Source organism: Oncorhynchus nerka, linkage group LG4 (assembly GCF_034236695.1).
Source record: "Oncorhynchus nerka isolate Pitt River linkage group LG4, Oner_Uvic_2.0, whole genome shotgun sequence".
NCBI classification, from domain to species: Eukaryota; Metazoa; Chordata; class Actinopteri; order Salmoniformes; family Salmonidae; genus Oncorhynchus; species Oncorhynchus nerka.
Window position 1 is genome coordinate 36,379,659 of NC_088399.1, and position 22,166 is coordinate 36,401,824.

General features: G+C 42.8%; 1 protein-coding gene across 1 annotated transcript in view; it reads right to left on the reverse strand.

Moving 5' to 3' along the window:
* Positions 1-22,166, reverse strand: part of LOC115123071 (endoglin-like) — a 51,268-nt gene that overhangs the window by 25,647 nt on the left and 3,455 nt on the right. Inside the window, 1 exon segment of the mRNA XM_029652371.2 lies at positions 635-783. Within this exon segment, the coding sequence (XP_029508231.2) occupies positions 635-783 (149 nt within the window).

Consider the following 22,166-nt stretch of genomic DNA (forward strand, 5'->3'; position numbering starts at 1 on the left):
TTTCACACTACTGTGTATGTAGTGTAAGCCTGTAAGGGGTGACCCCAGCTCCATGTTATGTTTGGCATGTGTTTGCACTTATCAGGCTAACCAGAGGAGGTGTCCCTAATGTTGACTCTCAGCCACATGGGAAAGCTAGCTAACCTAGCACGCTAACATTCATCTGGCATCAAACTCATGAGAAAGCTAGCCTAGTGTGCTAACTGTCATCTGGCATCAATCTCATGAGAAAGCTAGCCTGGTGTGCTGATGCTCATCTGGTATCAATTTCACATAGACACTCTCCCAGAACAACATTTTCCCCCAGGAACGGGACAAATATTCCAGCTATATGGAGCTACCGTAGCTATCTGCTATATGGACTCCAGATATGATGTGGGCTATACAAACTGAATTGAATCTAACAATGCAGAACATTTTGAAAAGTTAATGCTATTATTTGAAAAACTACAGTCATTTGAACAAATATGACTACAGTAAAATCATATTACCTCACATATCAGTATACTGCATATTGGAACCTGTGTCTTAATCTTGGACATCTTTACACTGGACATACTGGTCGATTGAAATGCAGTGGAAGCCTTCCACAGTAGTTTAGGACAGGCGAACCGTATACAGTAGATTGCCTTACCTCAGTAGTGTAATGCAAGCTGAGGATGTGAACTTCTTTGCTGTCCTGAGTGGTGTAGTTGGTCCAGCAGCCTGGAAGCATCTCTCTCAACCTGATCCAGGCATTCTGGTTTTCAGGGACCGCCACTGGCTCACAGGTCTGCTGGGATGCTGGGGGAGAGACAGAGGGAAACCTGGTTAAACAAAGTAGAGAGTTCACATTTTCCAGGACCATACATTTTATTGAACCTTTATTTAACGAGTCTAGAACAAATTCTTTATTACAATGATGGCCAATAATGTGGAATGGGTTCTGCATGGAACCGAAAAGGGTTCTACCTGAAACCAAACATAGTTATTCAAAGGGTTCTCCTATGGGGACAGCAGAAGAACCCATTTTAGGTTCTAGATAGCACAATAAAAAGAGAAAACCAAGGAGAGCTGATTGAGCTAACACCCTCTATTATGACCATATGAATAATGCATTATGCATTTCCTCATAATGTTTTATGCATAAACCATTAATACAGTAAAGCCCAAGATACAGTATCATTAGCTGAGATATATTAATAGATATGTTAGGCAACATGCAAGAGCTCGGTAGACTAGCACTATAATACATGATCTGAAACACATATTCAATCACCTTCTTGGTTACAGATTAGCCTAGCCTTTGGAGGGTGTTGTTTTCCTGTTCTATTCATCTCTGATTCCTCCACATGCACTCCATCACTCGTGACTCAGTGACTGTCTATGGAAGGGAAGGAGGGGACAAGGGTTGCATGGTGGGTCATTAGGAAGCAGCACTGCCGTGTGTTGTAATCAGGAGATAAAGTAAGGAGTATGGATGCTAAATGTGTGGGAGGGGCTGCCGGTCTGACTGGCACGGCTGATAAGTCGAGTTTATCTGGGACCTCATGGCCATATGGGTAACATTAAATCAAGTCCATTCCTCTGCTATTCCTCACTCCCTGACTACACCATGCCGCACCACAGGGAGTTTCCTCCCCAACCTCTGCTCTCTGTCACACAGACACAGGGCAGGTGATTTACTTTTTTAAAAAGTATGTATTTGCTTTATCTGTTCCTAATACTTTGTCCCCTGGTTGGAGTGTCCTTTTGGTGCTTTATAAATATTCCCCACCATTAAACCGCCTCCTTCCTCAGGATGAGCAGGGTCAGGTGTCGCTTCCTACCCAATCAACAGTCAGCACTAGGACCCGCCCATCACAGTGAGATCTGATTAGGGCTTTATCTGCACCTTGCGGGGTCATTGGGTGGCAGGCGTCACGGTTGCGGCACGTTCAGATCTGGATTGGCTGTGCTGGGGCCTGGGCTGGGCCCTGATGCCCCACAGCTCAGACTGTCTGTCTCCTGACCCAGATATGATCACAGGAAAAATACAACAGACGACCCTGGTCTGAGTCTCTGAGTCCCAATCAGTAGACACGCATCTAAACAGGATACCACTGACACCCATTATGGAAAGGGATTATATTATTGAGCACAGAGGACAATGCTCCATTGAAAAATGTATGAGGATTTTCAGCTTGTTCTATGTGATGGATCTTTTTTTTCAATTGGAATGAGTCGGTGGTAAAGATGAATCGAAAACCTTGCCATTTTCTAGAAAGATCAGTTATCATTCAGCTGATATGTTTCACAGTGGCAGAATTAAATGACCGGATTTAGACACATATAATGATTTATTCTGATAACTTATTACGAGAGTTCAAAACTGCTATGAACTTCTAAGAGACAATAATAGCTTCTCAGTTTCTTGGCCTGTTCATATTCACAAAGCATATGAGAGTACCAGTGCTGATCTAGGATCAGGTCACCCCTGTCCATATAACCTTATTCATTATGATCTAAAAGGCTAAACTGATCCTATATCAGCCATCCTGCAGACCAAGGCCTTCCTTACTACAACTACAAGGTGCAAGGCCTATGGGGGAGGGGGTTTATGGTTGATCAGCACCATGGAAGGATGGAGGGAGAGAGAGGGGGGGTTGAACAGGAAACAACAATATTCATGAGGGCAACAGGAAATGCCCGGTTTAGACATCTGGCCTGATGATGACAGAGAGCCCGGGCAGAGGACATTTTCATCACTACGAGGGGGAGGAATGGAGGGAGAGAAGGGAGAGAGAGAAGGGGCATGAGTAAAGTCAAGCCAATGCCCACCACACAAACAGCTCTTTCTTTCCAGCCTCTCATCTTTTCGTTAATGAACTGTGGCTTTCTTTCTTTCTTTCCCCACTGCTCCACAAGCGAGCTCCTCACTCTCTTTTCTCATCATCCCTCTTCTCCTGCCCTAGTCAAGGCCTGGCTTCCTGTTATTCTGCCCGTGCCTTCATAATGTCCACTTAACAGCCAGATTACCTGCCATAAAGAAACGCTGTCTCGTGACAGAGTCAACAGCCTGTGACTGCGCCGGACTGCTTTACGTAAATCAACCCCTGGTGTCTGCCACCACCGGGCAAAGCACACACACACCACACATATACATACACACACACACACACACACACACACACACACACACACACACACACACACACACACACACACACACATCCTCTCCTTATCCTATTTACCAGTCACTAAAAATATAAACCTTAGTCACACTAACCCCTCTGCCTGACCCGGAAATGCCAACGGCCTCACTAAGCGGTTTGCTGGTAAATGAGCTATAGAGAAGTGCTGTTCCATTCCTCCTCTGTCTTTATCTATTTTTATCAGCAGTGCCTTACATGTTATTTTCCATTGGAAGAAGAGATGTTTAGGAATGATGGTGGTGATTCCCATTTAGATGTGAGTTAGATGTGAGGCGGAGTCAGGGTTGAATGAATGCATCATGATTTTAGATGCCAGAGGATGTAGCCTACAGTGTATGAGATGTATGATGTGATATAGGATGATAGGATAGTAGAGGATGTTTAGGAAATGATGATGTGTCACAGTGTTCATCTGAGTATTTAGGTCTTTGGCTTGTATCGCGTCTGGAAATCTTGCTGAATCTGCCATTAATACCTCTCCTCCTCCCTTATCTTTTTCTGCCTGCTTGTATCTGTCTCTTGACTGCCCCTTCTAGTCTCATTGTTCTGGTCAACTCCCAGACCTGATGCTGAGCCAAAGAAAATGCCCAAATAGGCATGTGTCTCCTGTCTGAGGGGCGGGCTACAGTGGGGCTCGAGGTATGGGGAGGGGGGATTTCTCAATACTGTAAAGTACACAAAGTTAGCCCTCTGACACAGCCTGGTAATTCCAAGTCTACTATCTGTGCCTTCTTGGGTTTTTTTGTACATAAATAGTTTGTTTAATATGAATGTTTATACCTAACATTGTGGGAAATGTTTAATATCTACAGATGACCCTGATGTATTACACAACTAAACAGCAAAAATCAATTAAATTATTATTTCCAATCTTGTCATCTTTTTTTGAAACTTGCCCATCTCTTCAAGGCATACTGTACCGATCTTAATTTGACCATCCTATTGCAGGATAAATGTTTAACTTGTAGTATATTTGAGGTTTAAAAAGGCTTCTGAACTTCGTACTTAGAAATGTCCGACTTTGATCAACTCCTACAAAAATGTACATAAATTATAATTGTAAAAGAGCAGAAAGGCCCGCACACTGTTTATGCTCCCAATTCACAGCTTTAATGACAACGTTTCAATCCGAAACAGATCTTCATCAGGTCAAACAGTCTGAGTGCTTAAATCCCAAAATATACACATTTCACTTCATATGTCCACTAGGCACATGACACATGGTGGGTGTGGAAGCAATTAGATTCACTTAAGCACATAGTCAATCATAATTAATCACAGAGGCTATACACTACCATTCAAAAGTTTGGGCTCACTTAGAAATACATTAAATGAGTTGCAAAATGAATAGGAAACAGTCAAGACGTAATGATATAATAATGATTTATAATTGAAATAATTGTGTCCTTCAAACTTTGCTTTCGTCAAAGAATCCTCCATTTGCAGCTATTACAGCCTTGCAGACCTTTGGCATTCTAGTTGTCAATTTGTTGAGGTAATCTGAAGAAATTTCACCCCATGCTTCCTGAAGCACCTCCCTAAATTGGATTGGCTTGATGGGCACTTCTTACATACCATACGGTCGAGCTGTTCTCATAATAGCTCATTAGGGTTGGAGCTGTGCTTTGGGTCATTGACCTGTTGTAGGAGGAAATTGGCTCCAATTAAGCATTGTCCACAGGGTATGGCATGGCATTGCAAAACGGAGTGAAAGCCTTCCTTCTTCAAGATCCCCTTTACCCTGTACAAATCTCCCAATTTACCACCACCAAAGCACTCCCAGACCATCACATTGCCTCCACTATGCTTGACAGATGGCATCAAGCACTCCTCTAGCATCTTTTCATTTTTTCTGTCACGGCCTGATCTGTCTCACCTGTCCTTGTGATTCTCTCCACCCCCTCTAGGTGTCGCTGATTTCCCCCAGTGTATTTATCCCTGTATTTCCTGTTTCGCTGTGCCACTTCGTCTTGTATGTTTCCAAGTCAACCAGCGGTTTTCCCGTTCTCCTGCTTTATGCATTCTCTTTTTTCTAGTCCTCACGATTTTGACCCTTGCCTGTTTCTGGACTTTGCACCCACCTGCCTGACCATTCTGCCTGCCTTGACCACGAGCCTGTCTGCCACTTGACCACGAGCCTGTACCTCCTGGACTCTGATCTGGTTTGGACCTTTTTGCCTGTCCACGACCATTCTCTTGCCTATCCCTTTGGATTAATAAACATTTTAAGACTCCAACCATCTGCCTCCTGTGTGTGCATATGGGTCTCACCTTGTGTCATGATATTTTCTGCATCTCACGAATGTTCTTAGTGATCCGAACACCTCAACTTAGATTTGTCTGTACGTAACACTTTTTTTTCCCAATCTTCCTCTGTACAGGGTCTGTGTTCTTTTGCCCATCTTAATCTTTTCTTTTTATTAGCCAGTCTGAGATATGGATTTTTCTTTGCAACTCTGCCTAGAAGGCCAGCATCCCGGAGTCGCCTCTTCACTGTTGACGTTGAGACTGGTGTTTTGCGGGTACTATTTAATGTAGCTGTCAGTTGAGGACTTGTGAGGCATCTGTTTCTCAAACTAGACACTCTAATGTACTTCTCCTCTTGCTCAGTTGTGCACCGGGGCCTCCCACTCCTCTTTCTATTCTGGTTAGGGCCAGTTTGCGCTGTTCTGTGAAGGGAGTAGAACACAGCGTTGTTCGAGATCTTCCGTTTCTTCGCAATTTCTCGCATAGAATAGCCTTCATTTCTCAGAACAATAATATACTGAGTTTCAGAAGAAAGTTCTTTGTTTCTGGACATTTGGAGCCTGTAATCGAACCCACAAATGCTGATGCTCCAGATACACAACTAGTCTAAAGAAGGCCAGTTTTATTGATTCTTTAATCAGAACCACAGTTTTCAGCTGTACTAACATAATTTCAAAAGGGTTTTCTAATGATGAATTAGCCTTTTAAAATTATAAACTTGGATTAGCTAACACAACATGCCATTGGAACACAGGAGTGATGGTTGCTGATAATAGACCTCTGTACGCCTATGAGATATTTCATAGAAAATCTGCGTTTTCCAGCAAAAATAGTAATTTACTATAGTGTACATATGGTCATAAAGGATTACATGCAATACCCAACCATATGACCATTGGCAGTGGCCGTAGATATAATTACAGTGACCTATTTCAAAAACAACTTGTGTACCTCTAATAATTGTATATTAACGAGATGGGCACATGTAATAATTACAGAAAATATAATATACTGTATACTGTATGTACAAAATGACCAAGTGGAGACCTGGATGGCAGGACAAATCAATGTGACATATTCATGTAAGAAATGGTCTGATATCAAACTCTTGGTTAAGACCTTTTGGAGACATGACAGACAAACGGTGAATCCAATACAATTCTCTTCCTCAGTAATACACTATCAGTATCTCCAAGGACTCTTAACATATTCGATACCAATGTATCTCGGAGAGCTGATATTGTGACGAGCCTCCATGAAATGCGCCACAGGGCTTCTCTGGTCAAGTAGCCCTGTGGCGCATTTCATGGAGGCTCGTCACAATATCAGCTCTCCGAGATACATTGGTATCGCACATGTTAAGAGTCCTTGGAGATACTGGTATTACTCATGTGTTCTGCTATCCTTGTTTTCAGAGCTCGTTTTGTTTTTACTACATAGCATAGACCACTTATACACTTGATCAGATATACCACATTTTTGGTGGAACACATAATGATGCCATTAATCTTAATGGCCTTGCCCGTAATAGGGTGATTGAACAGCGTGCATTCTTTCATAAAGTTACTTAATTATTAATATTTCTTGTTGTTGCTGTAGCAAACTGGCTCAAATTAAGATCCTACATCTGTAGGTGTATTGAGAACAATGACATCACGTAGCGGATAAAGCCAGTGTGGCTCTTTCCTCTAAAAAACTGTCAAAAAGCAGAAATATTAAACCGATTACTTTATCATCAGCCTAATCTGACTTGGATCAGACTATCAGTTCTTGTTTGAAAGGTGAAAGGTCCAACATCAGTATTCTGTGGAATGGATCTCCCGACTCAGCAGAAAGAGGACCTTGGCTGGAAATAAAAACCCACACAACTCTGACATTAAGGGTAATATATTCAAGAGAGGCATTGTGACCCTGCCAGCAACAAGCCACATCCTGGAATCAGTGACTTCCTTTATTGAGTCTCTTCACAGAGTCAAAGGATCAAAACACTATTCACTTTGACAGAGAGGAAGAGCAAAATGCAGATGTGGCAGTTTTGACTTGTACTATTCTACATTCACCCTTTATTTGAGATAGGATATTCATTATTGTACATCAAGACCTAAGACATTTATTTAAAAAGATAGTCTTGGGAAGAGTATTTTTTGTTATTTTTTGTTATTCATGAATACAGTAGTCTGCCAAAAGCCACAGACTTGTAGCCCCCTTACTACAGGACCCGAACAATAAATCTTACACGTTGATGAAAACTTATTCTATTTTAGTCTAGCAGTAGTATTCCACTACTACGTTAAAAAGTGCAAAATAATAATCTGTCATTTTGCTGTATAAAATGTATTTCAGGCATGGGCAGTATTTATGTTACATGTACTTGAAATATGTATTTAAAGTACTTTTCAGTATTTTGTCATTTGGATTACACTGGGCTGAATGACAATCAAATGTATTTTGTAACAACATACTTTGGAGAGCTGTAATTTGTATTTTCTAAATACAAAATACTTCTCTATGCCATTTTTTATAGTGGTTCACTATTTTGACCATGCATTGGTATCAAAAGTCTGATGACACTATGGTGTGAGCATCTGCTAAATTAAGGAAATAAAAATGGCCTGCTCCCGCATCTCCAGCTCTACACACCTATTGTCCCGCTGTTTCCGCGGCTGCAGACTGAGGCCTGACCATCTACAGGAAAGTAAACAAGTTCTTATCAGCGCTCTGCAAGGGCCCACAATGTCCCCAGGCCTCTCACCCCTATACTGCACTGCACAGTGCCTTAACTCTCTCCTTATATCCTCAGGCCATACAAATCTCCACAGTCTATCAATAAGTCCCTGATTATCACTGTCACTTTCACTGCTACTGTGTATGTACAATTGAAGTCGGAAGTTTACATACACTTAGGTTGGAATCATTAAAACTCGTTTTTCAACCACTCCACAAATGTCTTGTTAACAAACTACAGTTTTGGCAAGTCGGTTAGGACATCTACTTTATGCATGACACAAGGAATTTTTCCAACAATTGTTTACAGATTATTTCACTTATAATTCAGTGTATCACAATTTCAGTGGATCAGAAGTTTACATACACTAAATTGATTGTGCCTTTAAACAGCTTGGAAATTCCAGAAAAGTATGTCATGGCTTTAGAAGCTTCTGATAGGATAATTGACATAATTTGATAAATTGGAGGTGTACCTGTGGATGTATTTTAAGGCCTACCTTCAAACTCAGTACCTATTTGCTTGACATAATAGGAAAATCAAAAGAAATCAGCCAAGACCTCAGAAAAAAAATTGTAGACCTCCACAAGTCTGGTTCATCCTTGGGAGCAATTTCCAAACGCCTGAAGGTACCACGTTCATCTGTACAAACAATAGCACGCAAGTACAAACACCATGGGACCACGCAGTCGTCATACCGCTCAGGATTGAGACGCGTTCTGTCTCCTAGAGATGAATGTACTTTGGTGCGAAAAGTGCAAAAAAATCCCAGAACAACAGCAAAGGACCTTGTGAAGATGTTGTAAGAAACAGGTACAAAAGTATCTATATCCACAGTAAAACAAGTCCTATATCTACATAACCTGAAAGGCTGCTCAGCCAGGAAGAAGCCACTGCTTCAAAACCGCCATAAAAAAAACCCAGACTACAGTTTGCAACTGCACATGAGGACAAAGATCGCACTTTTTGGAGAAATGTCCTCTGGTCTGATGAAACAAAAATAGAACTATTTGGCCATAATGACCATTGTTATGTTTGGAGGAAAAATGGGGAGGCTTGCAAGCCGAAGAACACCATCCCAACCATGAAGCACTGCAGTGGCAGCATCATGTTGTGGGGTAGCTTTGCTGCAGGGACTGGTGCACTTCACAAAATAGATTTCTTATTGAGGAAGGACAATTATGAGGATATATTGAAGCAACATCTCAAGACATCAGTTAGGAAGTTAAAGCTTGGTTGCAAATGGGTCTTCCAAATGGACATTGACCCCAAGCATACTTCCAAAGTAGTGCCAAAATGGCTTAACGACAACAAAGTCAAGGTGTTGGAGTGGCCATCACAAAGCCTGGACCTCAATCCAATAAAATATTTGAGGGCAGAACTGAAAAAGCGTGTGCGAGCTATGAGGTCAACAAACCTGACTCAGTTACACCAGCTCTGTCTGGAGGAATGGGCCAAAATTCACCCAACTTATTGTGGGAAGCTTTTGGAAGGCTACCCAAAACGTTTGACCCAAGCTAAACAATTTAGAGGCAATGCTACCAAATACTAATTGAGTGTATGTAAACTTCTGACCCACTGGAAATGTGACGAAAGAAATAAAATCTGAAAGAAATCATTCTCTCTACTAATTTACTAGGATTAAATGTCAGGAATTGTGAAAAACTTATTTTAAATGTATTTGGCTAAGGTGTATGTTAACTTCCGACTTCAACTGTATGTGGTAGTACGGGGGATGGGTATTTTGTGTGTGGTGTGTGCGTGTTATTTGGGGCTGTTATGTGGCACGGACATTGGTGATGTGAAAGCTGGTCTGGAGACAGCTTTTCTTCATATGCAGTAGCTCTGTTTATACCTCTGGGAGCCGTTTGTCAGAAGTACAGTAGACGCAACAACAAATCCAATGACGCATGGAGGGCCTATGGCTCACTCACACACACAACACACACCTATCTCTTAGAGGCTTGAGAGTTGTCTCCCAGTTAGTCTTCATGGCCTGTCTGTGTGCTGCTGTTCCTAAAGCAATATGACGCTTTGATGTAGACAAACTGTGTGTGCTGTTGTCATTCACTACACTAGCAGTTCTTTCCTAGAACGGTGATGCAAGAAACTTTCGATATGGTGAATGTTAAGTACATTGTCGTTCCCTGTTGATATATGCTCTCCCACTTTCTCCATATCTCTCTCTGTTTCTCCCTTTCACACACACACATACAGAAACATCTATCTGTAATTTTCGAGGCAGCATCAGAGAGGGCGATGTTTTTTGTTTTGTTGGTTCAGTTGCCTCTTCTGTCAAATTGACAAGGTGTTCCATAAACACTTTATTAGCTCTCAGTCCTCAGGTTGGTCCCAGTGTGAAGAAATTAATTCATTGTAAAACGACGAGACATTTTGAATTTGCACTATAGCGATGGTCTATTAATCTTCCAGGAGTTAATTAGCAAACGTGGCTTTTGGAGGGAAAGACTAATTTAGCGGTTGCTGTGCTTACACTGTTCCGCCGAGCAGATGGGAGCTGCAGCGACGCATTGCATACTGGGTGCTTCCAATCATTCAAGATTGATATCGCTTTGCGCAGCATATGTTTCTCATAGACCAACAGACATTAACCCGTTTTTCTCCACTGATTTCCCCGAAAATATTAACGAGCCCACTTTTGGTTGGTCACATCGGGGATAGCATAGCAATTAAGATTTTTATACTTTTGACACGTTTGAGAATTTGAAGAAGTGGAGTCAGAACCAAAGATGAAGAGATTCCGCATATTTGCAGTGTTGAGTTTTATTTTTATTAATATTTTTATTTCACCTTATTTAACCAGGTAGGCTAGGTGAGAACAAGTTCTCATTTACAACTGTGACATGGCCAATATAAAGCAAAGCAGTGTGACACAAACAACAACACAGAGTTACACATGGAATAAACAAACATACAGTCAATAATACAATTATTTATCTTCCTCTAAGAGTAATGACATTGTCTGAGTGCGGAGAGTTGTCAACAAGCTAGACTATATTCCTTTAGAAAGGGAAGTACAGACTATTAACCTGTTAAATGTAATGTTGATGTAGATTTCCGCCTAAATAGACATACCCAAAAGTAATTATTTATCATGAGAGGGCCATTAACAATACCTAGTAATGATTATACTGACAGAAATATTAAAATCTAAAAAACTATTTTTTTAACATAGTTATACAATTCTGAGGTGTAGTCACTTTTGAGGACACAAGCTCAAGCACACAGTGAGAATATGATTTTAAAAAATGAAAATATGAAAAATCATAGATTTTTTTTTTTCCTATTCAACAAAAGTGGGGGAATAAGGCTTGAGATGATTGAAATGCTTTCTAAATATAGCAACAATCTAATTATTATAAATTACTTATGATAAGATTTCACCTTTCTTATAACTGTAAAAGAAATATGACCATACTTAGTGACAGTACAAAATTGGCACCATTTTATTAGCTGAATGTTCTGCCCAGCATCCTCTGAGCGACACAGAGACACCCTTAAATACCTGCTGACACATTACATCTCCCAACGTCGTCCCTCTGTGTTTAAATGTGCCTTTTTCATGTTGAGAAATCGATCCTTTGTCTGGATAGGCCAGAAAATGCAAAGGAGGTGTCAGATTTCACAATCCTGAGGGCGCATTTCACAGCTAAGGCGAGGTGACGCAACAACCAATGGTGGTGTGCCATGTCATAGACTGTGTCATCGACTGACCAATTGCTATAACATATGATGTGGTTAGCTGATACTTAAAACACTTATCCAGGCATTGTAAGATCTGTCAGGTGTCAGCAACGTCTAAGCATAAGAAACTCACCCTGCATCATAGCGGAGAGCGGCATGTGAAGCAGGACAACCAGAGTTTTTCCAGGGTGCACAGTAATTCAGATTTAGATTAAAGGGAAAACAATAGAGGGAGTAGAAGGGGGGGTCAGCAGGAGAAAGAATGTCCATAGGGGAAGTAACAGGTAAGGTAAGTGAGAGTAGAGGGTGTGTGGGGGGAATGTCCATAGGGGGGAGTAGCAGGTGGGAAGGGGAGCCGGTAGCTGACTAGTGGTGGATATTCAGCAGCCTGTCTCTCAGTTTTTACCATGATGCTCCTGTACTGCTCGTGTCTGAGTGATTGAAGCAGGGAGAACAGGGCATGGTTTGGGTGGCTGGGGTCACTGATGATCTTCTTGGCCTTTCTGCAACATCTGGTGTTGTAGGTGTCCTGTAAGGCAGGCAGTGTACACCGAATGGCTCTGAAGAGCCTTGCGGCCCGTGGCGGTGGAGTTGCCATACCAGGCTGTGATGCAGCCCGCCAGTATGCTCTCAATGGTGCTCCTGTAGAACACTGTGAGAGTGTTCAGCACCCTGAGGTTGAAAAGTTGCTGTCGTACCTTCTCCACTACGGTGTCTGTGTGGTTAGACCATTTCAGCTTCTCTGAGATGTGTACGCCAAGGAGTTTGAAGTTATTTACCATCTCCACAGCGGCCCCATTGATGAGGATGGGGGCGAATCCAGCCTGGTTCCTCTTGAAGTCCACAATTAGCTCCTTTGTTTTGTTAATGCTGAGGGAGAGGTTGTTTACCCAGCACCATGCCGTCAGAGTGCCTAGCTCCTCTCTGTAGGCCTTCTCGTCGTTACTGGTGATCAGGCCTACTACTTTTGTGTCATCAGCAAACTTGATGATGGTTTTGGAACTGTGTGAGGCCATGCAGTCGTGGGTATAAAGAGAATACAGGAGGGCCTGAGGACGCACTCTTGTGGGGCTGCCGTGTTGAGGATCAGTGTCGAGGGGGTAATGTTGCCTACCTTCACCACCTGGGGGCGGCCCTTCAGGAAGTCCAGGACCCAGTTGCATAAGGAGGAGTTCTGACCCAGGGCTGTGAGTTTTGTAATGAGATTATAGGGAGGGCACTATGGTACTGAAGGCCGCGCTGTAGTCAATGAACAGCATCCTCATATATGCATTCCTTTTGTTCCTGGAGGGTAAGGGAAGTGTGCAGTGCAATGGCGATTGCATCGTCTGTGGATCTGTCAGGGTGGTATGCGAATTGGAGAGGGTTGAGTGTGTAGGAGAGGGAGGAGGTAATATAGTCTTTGACTAGCCTCGAGAAGCACTTCATGATGATGGAAGGAAGTGACTGCTACTGGTCGGTAGTCATTCAGTTCAGTTACATTCCCTTTCTTGGGCACGGCGATGATAGTGGACATCTTGAAGCAGGAGGGTATAGAGGCCTGAGCTTGGGAGAGATTAAAAATGTCAAAGAACACAGCAGCCAGCTGATCTGCACAAGCTCTGAGGGACGGCTAGAAATACCATCTGGGCCAGCAGCCTTGCGAGGGTTAAAATGTTTGAATGACTTACATACGTCCTCAGTGGAGACTGTGAGTGTGTAGCCCACATTGTCATCGGGGGCTCTTCTCGGCAGCCCATGGTCATTATGCTCTAATCTTGATGAAAATATTTAGCTCTTCTGGTAGGGTGGCATTGGTGACCGTGAGGTGGTTGGCTTTCTTTTTGTAATCTGTGATCGTTAGGAGCCCCTGCCACATATGCGTTCGTCAGACCTGCTGAATTGCTCCTCCACTCTGTCTCTATACCTGTCTAATTGATGTTGTGCCATTCACAAAGCGTTCTGTACACAAAAATGTTGGTCGGAACCAGTCCAGAACCGCTAAAAGTCCCCTAAATAGGCCTATCCCTGGATTACTTTCTGCTTTTCAATTCATTCATAATGGGAGTGTAGTGGGGTAATATTAATCATGTATGTACAGTGCCAGTCAGAAGTTTGGTCACACCTACTCATTCCAGGGTTTTTCTTAATTTGTACTATTTTCTACATTTTAAAATAATAGTGAAGACATCAAAACTATGCAATAACACATATGGAATCATGTAGAAACCCATTTTTATATTTGAGATTCTTCAAAGTAGCCTCACTTTGCCTTGATAACAGCTTTGCACACTCTTGGCATTCTCACAACCATGCATTTCATCATAGCGCTTGATGGTTGTTGCAACTGCACTTGAAGAATCTTTCAAAGATTTTGAAATGTTCCATATTGACTGAGCTTCATGTCTTAAAGTAATGATGGACTGTCATTTCTCTTTGCTAATTTGATCTGTTCTTGCCATAATATGGACTTGGTCTTTTACCAAATAGGGCTTTCTTCCATATGCCACCCTTACCTTGTCACAACATAACTGATTGGCTCAAACATATTAAGAAGGAAAGAAATTCAACAAATGAACAAGGCACGCCTGTTAATTGAAATGCATTCTGATTCCAATATGGCGTAGCAGTCGGACGTGTGTTTTGTCTTGTTCCGTCCTGTCCCATGTAAATATTGTTTTACATATCGTTTTCCTTGTTTTTCCCGTATATATTTCGTAGATATTTTAATCTCACGGACTGAATATACTCTCCTGCAACCCGCCTCAACCAATGTGGTACGGATCTGCTATTTTTATACTTTAGAACCAGACCCCCCATCACAGGGTAGCCTAGTGGTTAGAGCGTTGGACTAGTAACCGAAAGGTTGCAAGTTCGAATCCCCGAGCTGACAAGGTACAAATCTGTCATTCTGCCCCTGAACAGGCAGTTAACCCACTGTTCCTAGGCCGTCATTGAAAATAAGAATTTGTTCTTTAACTGACTTGCCTAGTAAAATAAAGGTAAAATAAAATAAAAATCAGAAGCTAGCCAGCTAACTAGCTACTAGCTAGTAGTCAGTTAGCCACTGCTATCGGTCTTCACTGTTAACTCGGACAACAGCCAGCCTCAGCTAGGTCAACACCTGCCAGCCTGCACAGCACGATATCAACCCAGAGCATATAGGACTGCTTTTTCTCTGCCACATCTCCAGATTCCTACTGCAAGTTCTGAAGCTTTACACCAGATCATCGCAGCTAGCTAAGTGCAATCCGAGTGGCTACTCCTGGCTAACGTCTCTGTCCGGAAGCAAGCACCAGTTAGCCTTGAGCTAGCCTCGAGACAAAAATCATAGAAATAAAGGACATAGAATGCCCACCCAAATCACACCCTGACCAAATCAAAAAGAGATTAAAAAAAGGCTCTCTAAGGTCAGGGCGTGACAAACCGATATAGCCCTTGGTTCACTCCAGACCTGACTGCACATCACAAGCACACAAAAACATCCTGTGGCGTTCTGCATTAGCATAGAATATCCCCCGCGATATGCAACTTTTCAGAGAAGTCAGGAACCAATATACACAGTCAGTTAGGAAAGCTCAGGATAGCTTTTTCAAACAGAAATTTGCATCCTTTAGCACTAATTACAAAAAGTTTTGTGACACTGTAAAGTCCATGGAGAATAAGAGCACCTCCTCCCACCTGCCCACTGCACTAAGGCTAGGAAACACTGTCAACACCAATAAATCTACGATAATCGATCCTTTCAATAAGCATTTTTCTACGGCTGGCCATGCTTTCCACCTGGCTACTCCTGCCCCAACAGCTCTGCAGCAACTTGCCCAAGCCCCCCAAATCCAGAAAGCTGATGTCCTGAAAGAGCTGCAAAATCTGTATCCCTACAAATCAGCTGGGCAAGACAATCTGGACCCTCTCTTCCTAAAATTATCCGCCAAAATTGTTGCAACCCCTATTACTAGCCTGTTCAACCTGTCTTTCGTATTGTCTGAGATCCAAAAAGATTGGAAAGCTGCCGCGGTCCTCCCCCTCTTCAAAGGGGGAGACACTCTAGACTCAAACTGTTATAGACCTATATCCATCCTGCCCTGCCTTTCCAAAATCTTCTAAAGCCAAGTTAATAAACAGATCACCGACCATTTAGAATCCCACAGTACCTTCTCCGTTATGCAATCTGGTTTCCGAGCTGGTCACGGGTGCACCTCAGACACGCTCAAGGTCCTAAACAATATCACAACCGCCATCGATAAAAGACAGTACTGTGAAGCCGTCTTCATTGACCTGGCCAAGGCTTTCCGATTCTTATCGGCAGACTCAATAGCCTTGGTTTCTCAAATACTGCCACGCCTGGTTCACCAACTACTTCTCAGATAGAGTTCAGTGTGTCAAATCGGAGGGCCTGTTGTCCGGATCTCTGGTAGTCTCTATGGGGGTGCCACAGGGTTCAATTCTCGGGCCGACTCTTTTCTCTGTATACATCAATGATGTCGCTTTTACTGCTAGTGATTCTCTGATCCACCTCTACGCAGACGACACCCTTCTGTATACTTCTGGCCCTTCAAACCTCCAAACGAGCGTCAATGCCATACAGCACTTCTTCCATGGCCTCCAACTGCTCTTAAATGCAAGTAAAATTAAATGCATGCTCTTCAACTGATTGCTGCCCGCACTCGACCACCCGACTAGCATCCCTACTCTGGACGGTTCTGACTTAGAATATGTGAACAACTACAAATACCTAGGTGTCTGGTTAGACTGTAAACTCTCCTTCCAGACTCACATTAAGCATCTCCAATAAAAAATGTATCTAGAATCGGCATCCTATTTCGCAGCATCCTTCACTCATGCTGCCAAATATACCCTTGTAAAACTGACTTATCCTACCGATCCTTGACGTCGGCAATGTCATTTACAAAATAGCCTCCAACACTACTCAGCAAACTGGATGTAGTCTATCACAGTGCCATCCGTTTTGTCACCAAAGCCCGATATACTACCCAGCACTGCAACCTGTATGCTCTCGTTGGCTGGCCCTCGCTACATATTTGTAGCCAAACCCACTGGCTCCATGTCATCTATAAGTCTTTGCTAGGTAAAGCCCCACCTTATCGCAGCTCACTGGTCACCATAGCACCACCCACCCATTGTTGGTTAAGGGCTTGTAAGTAAGCATTTCACTGTGTGGTCTACACCTGTTGTATTCGGCGCATGTGACAAATAACATTTGATTTGATTTGCAGTGAATTGATGTAAGCTAGCAAGGAAAGTTAGACTACAAAATTGGAAGCTACCGGTATCTTCTTGCTCTAGCCTGTATTGACATTGTTTTGTGAACAGTAACTACGTTTGAACATTTCTACATGCCATGTTGCATTATTCAAGTGTGTTAACTTCTGTGCAGCATGAGTGGGGAGCAGTGGAGGCTGGTGGGATGAGCTACAGAAGGACGGCTCATTGTAATGACTGGAATGGAATCTATGGAACGGACTCAAATATGTGGTTTCCATATGTTTAATGTGTTTGATACAGTTCCATTTATTCCATTCGAGCCATTACAATGAGCCTGTCCTCCTATAGCTCCTCCCACCAGCTTCCGCTGGTGGGGTGCTAACAGGTTTGCAGCCCAGACTCCCAGTGCTCTAGCAATGAGTAAGTGGAGCAGGCAAGAGGCATGAACGGTGCGCTCGCGCTATAAGGGGACATCGGTGCGCTGATAAACAGACTTTATGACGTGAGACACATTTGACAGAAGAACCTAAAATAACAACAATTCTAGTACCGAACCATTTTTCATGTTCAAGTATCCAAGAAGTTTCAGTACACCATGCAACACAGAGAGTGCATCTCACCACGGCAGGTCAGGAACAAAGAGCAAGAGACAATTCATCTAAGTCTATTTGTCATGTATTGTCATATTATGTCTTGTTCCTGTTCTTTCTCTTCACTCCGTCTCCCCCTGCTGGTCGTATTAGGTTACCTTCTCTTCCTCTCCTTCCCCCAGCTGTTCCTCATCTTCTCTAACTACCTCGTTCACCCTTTTCCCACCTGTTCCCTTTTTCCCTCTGATTAGGTCTCTATTTCTCTCTCTGTTCCTGCTTCTGTCTTTGTCAGATTCTCGTTTGAGTTTCTCATGCCAGATCCAAACTATCGTCTTGTTTGCTTCACCCTTGTCCCGTCCTGTCGGAATCTGCCTGTTCTTCTGATGCTACGTGTGATCAGGTACCTCTGTCCTCTACGACCCGCACCTACCCAGAGAGACCAGCAGTCTGTCGCCGCTAACCCAGCTATTCTCCTCTGCTGCTAAGAAGGGGACTCTAACCCAGCTATTCTCCTCTGCTGCTAAGAAAGGGACTCTTCTGTAAATATCAGAAGGACTTTTTGTTTCATTTGTCGCCCTCTCTGCGGGTTGTCTATTTTGCCATTATTCTACATCTGAAGAGGATCTATGTCTTCCCTGTGTTTTGACATTAAAGGACTCTGTTTTTGTTAAACCGCTTTTGGGTCCTCACTCAAGTTCATAACACTATTTAATAACATCTGAGTTGTTTGGATTTAAAATCTGAGTTGTTGACCAATCACAATACCATTGAATTAACCTCCAATCAGATATGCAACCTACAGAATGTAGAGTCAACAGCACCTACTGCTTCACAGAGGTGTGACAGAATGGGGGATTTGGAGAGCAATACAGAGAAGGAGACAATAAAACCTTTTGCATGGAGTTTATAAGAGTCATTTCGGGGGCCGCCCTACTGGAGAACTAATCAAAAGCATACGTTCATATTCAGAAGTACTCTCTATAACTCTAAAAATGGCCCCTACACAAACACAACAACAGGCACCCACACACACACACGAGTCCCTGAACACACCAAGTTTGTCATAAATCAAAGAGAAATTTCAGCACTTTACCACATGAATCCAGAGAAAGCAGAACAAGTTTCAATTAAAACCTATGACACCCATCACAGCTTCAAAGCATTAACTGTTCAATAATCATTTCCTGTCTTTTAAATGTTTAGCTGACAACTCTTTATGCCTACTGCTTTGATCAAAGCAGCACACCAACAGAGCATACTAAATACTTGAATTTGCATAGTGGGAAATGCAGAATAGGTACCAAACAACCAACCCAATACTACTCTCTCTGGGATTTGGGGAAAATACAAAAAACTTACAGTCAAACAAGCACTTTGCCTGAGTTTTTTTTTTTAAGGGACAGGTACAAGTCCCCCTTCAACACTTCTGATTGGTCAGACATTTGGCTGAGCAAGGGCAGACTGGCCAGAGATAAGAGCTGCACAATGCCATGCCTTATCTGTCCATAGTGTGCAGACGCCCGCTGCTGGCATTGGCACAAGGAGATCGCCATTTTGATGAAGAGTTTATATCAGTGTCTGCTACTAATGAGCCATTCAAGACTCACAACACAGCCACTGACCAGCCTGACCTGGGGGACCCAGGAGCACAGTAGCCAGTAGGGTACTGTAAATGTACAGTAAAATACTGTCAGCACAAAAGCCAGTAAATTACTGTAGATTTACTTGCCTTTACAAATTGAGAGCATATTGCTGTAACACCTGACTACAGCAACATTCTGTATTTCTAGAATTTACAGTGCATTACTGGAAGCACAATAGTTAGTAAAGTGTTGCAGATTCACAGTGCAGCCACCTAGTGCCAACGATGGGCAGTATTCACTAGCCTGAAGTGCAGTTGATGTATTTTGTAACAGTTTAATTAGAATACATGTGTTTTTTATTTTCTAATACAAAAATAAACTTGCGAGTAGCCCGCTTAACTACAGCAATATTCTCGGTAACGGCAACGTAAACATTTGACTTGCCACCAGCTTCCTGTACGTTACTGTAATATCAGAGTAACGATACAGTACAATACTGTAAAATTAACCTAAGAAAGAAAATGCTACAGTAATTACATGGGATTGGTGCAAGCAGGTTTGCTGTTAGGTATTTGTATATTACAGCATATTTACTAATATTTGGTGTTTTATATCACTTGCTCTTCGAGAGGCCTAAACAAAGGCTTCCAAACTGTCTGTGATTACAAGGCAAAACAGAAAAAATAACAATAAAAAATAAGTAATCGGCCTCTTAGAAGGCAACCCTCAAAATATGTTAATGAGCCAGAGACTCCTTCCCTGAGCACAACATTATTCCACAATGCACCATAATTCACAATATGCTGCTGTAAATACACAGCCAAACTGATAACACAGTACTTTTATGTAACATTTTATTGTAAAATTACAGTTATCGCTGTAATTTCACAGCAGTGTAGCGGAATGCCATTGAGCCCTCATAATGCATTGCTCTTTACAGTACCATACTGTAATATAGAATTACAGTAGCTAACTGTAAATGTTTTGCTGTAGATTTACAGCAATTTGTTAGTGATATGCACTAACTAACCGCACATCCAACCCTTACACACACACACACGCACACACACACACGCACACGCACACACACACAGACACGCACACACACACACACGCACACGCACACACACACACGCACACGCACACACACACACACACACACACACACACACACACACACACACACACAGGGCTACTGTTCTATTATATACTATTGATTCCAGTACCCATTTTATATTTGTAAATACAGTGTAAATACAGTCCATTACCTCTTCTATTACTTCTACTACTTGTTATTTTTTACTCAACTCTTTTCATTGTTTTTATTGATTATTGACTAATGTACTGCATTGTTGAGGGAGCTAGCACATAAGCATTTGCTGTACCTTTTTGTACCTGCTGTAAACGGTGTATGTGATGAATACTTTTGACGTGATTTGAAGCATCTCCTTGCAGATGAGAAACAAACTATTGTAAATGTTAGCCGCAAAATATGTTTCCTAGATATTAAATATTAAATAGGTTTAAGTTAAATGGTTTCCTAGATGAAAGTGTGCCTACATCAACATTAGGTTATGCATAGCCTATATTAGACTGAGCTAGATGTGTTTTTACAGTGCTTTGAAATGCTGCATGTCTTGTCGCATGAGGGGAGTGCCTTGTTAACAACTTACTTCAAGAACAACATAACTTGCAAGCTGGAAAGAATCCTTTGGCTCTCTAATAGTTTTACATGACACTGCTGCCATGATTTACTCCAGAGATTACATCAAAATCTACAAACAGGAAAAGTTATCCACCTGCAAACATTATCATAACCCATCAAACGCTTTCTCTTCCTTCCAGGGATGACTGGGAAGGAGAGAGAGCGAGAGAGAAGAGAGGAGCAAAATACTGTAGCATAGCTAGTCCCACTCAGCGCTGCTAGAGTCAAAGAGAATAAAAGAGAGGCAGTCAGAAATGAATTGCTAATTGCAACAGTGAGATAGAAATCGGTCTGGAGTCGCGTCACTACGTCTCCCTGGTCCTGCCACCCAGTCTGGCTGCAGTCTACAGGGCTGGCTCTGCTGTAGTGTGGGGAAGTGAGCTATTTAGACTCCCAGCGCCATTTTTAACAGAGGCAGCCGGGGCTTTCTTTCAGTTCGTCATTTCCCTCTATAAGGCCCTACTAAGGAGCTGTCTGTCATCTCTATCCATCTCTCCCTGTTTTCTCTTTCTCTCTGCATCTTGCCATATTGTATTTCTCTATCTCTCTCACTGTCTTTAGTCCCCTCCCTCTTTCTGCATCTACCTCTCCTTTGCATCATCTCCTATCTCAGTCTCTCCATCTCTCTGCCTCATCCCTCAATGCATCCTCTTTCTCTCTCTGTCCTTCCCTCTCCTTTCATCCCCCTCTCTTTCACAACACCCCTTTCCCGATTCGCCCCCCACTGTGCCACTGATATGCTCTTGGAGAGTTACATAACCCCCTCCCACCACCACAACCCTCCCCACCCTTCAGCCTCCAGCATGGCTTCCTGAGGATGTGGTCCCAGTGGCTCCCCTGCCTGCTGTTCTGCTACTCGCCCTCCCTCCCTTCCATCTCCCTCCATATGTCTGGTTCCCCCAAGGTCCCCTTCAGGCTCCCCTCCCTTTCAGGCGGTTGACTAATCGCTTTTGTACTTTTCCTTCAGTCTGTGGAGAGGGACCCGGCTAGGAGTCGACAACCGTCACGTCAGGCTCCCACAGCGAACTAATTGCAGCTGGGAGCCGATATAGTCACTACAGCCCCCTGGAAGAAGGAAGGAGGAACTGTGGCAGGCTCCTATGGAGAACTACAGCAGAAGGGGACAATAATCAATACATTGCCGCTTTAGGGGAAGAACAATTAAGAGTCTCCTATGGAGCTACTGCAAAGAAGAAGGCAGGAGTCAACACAGCCCCCCGTTGGAAATGACTG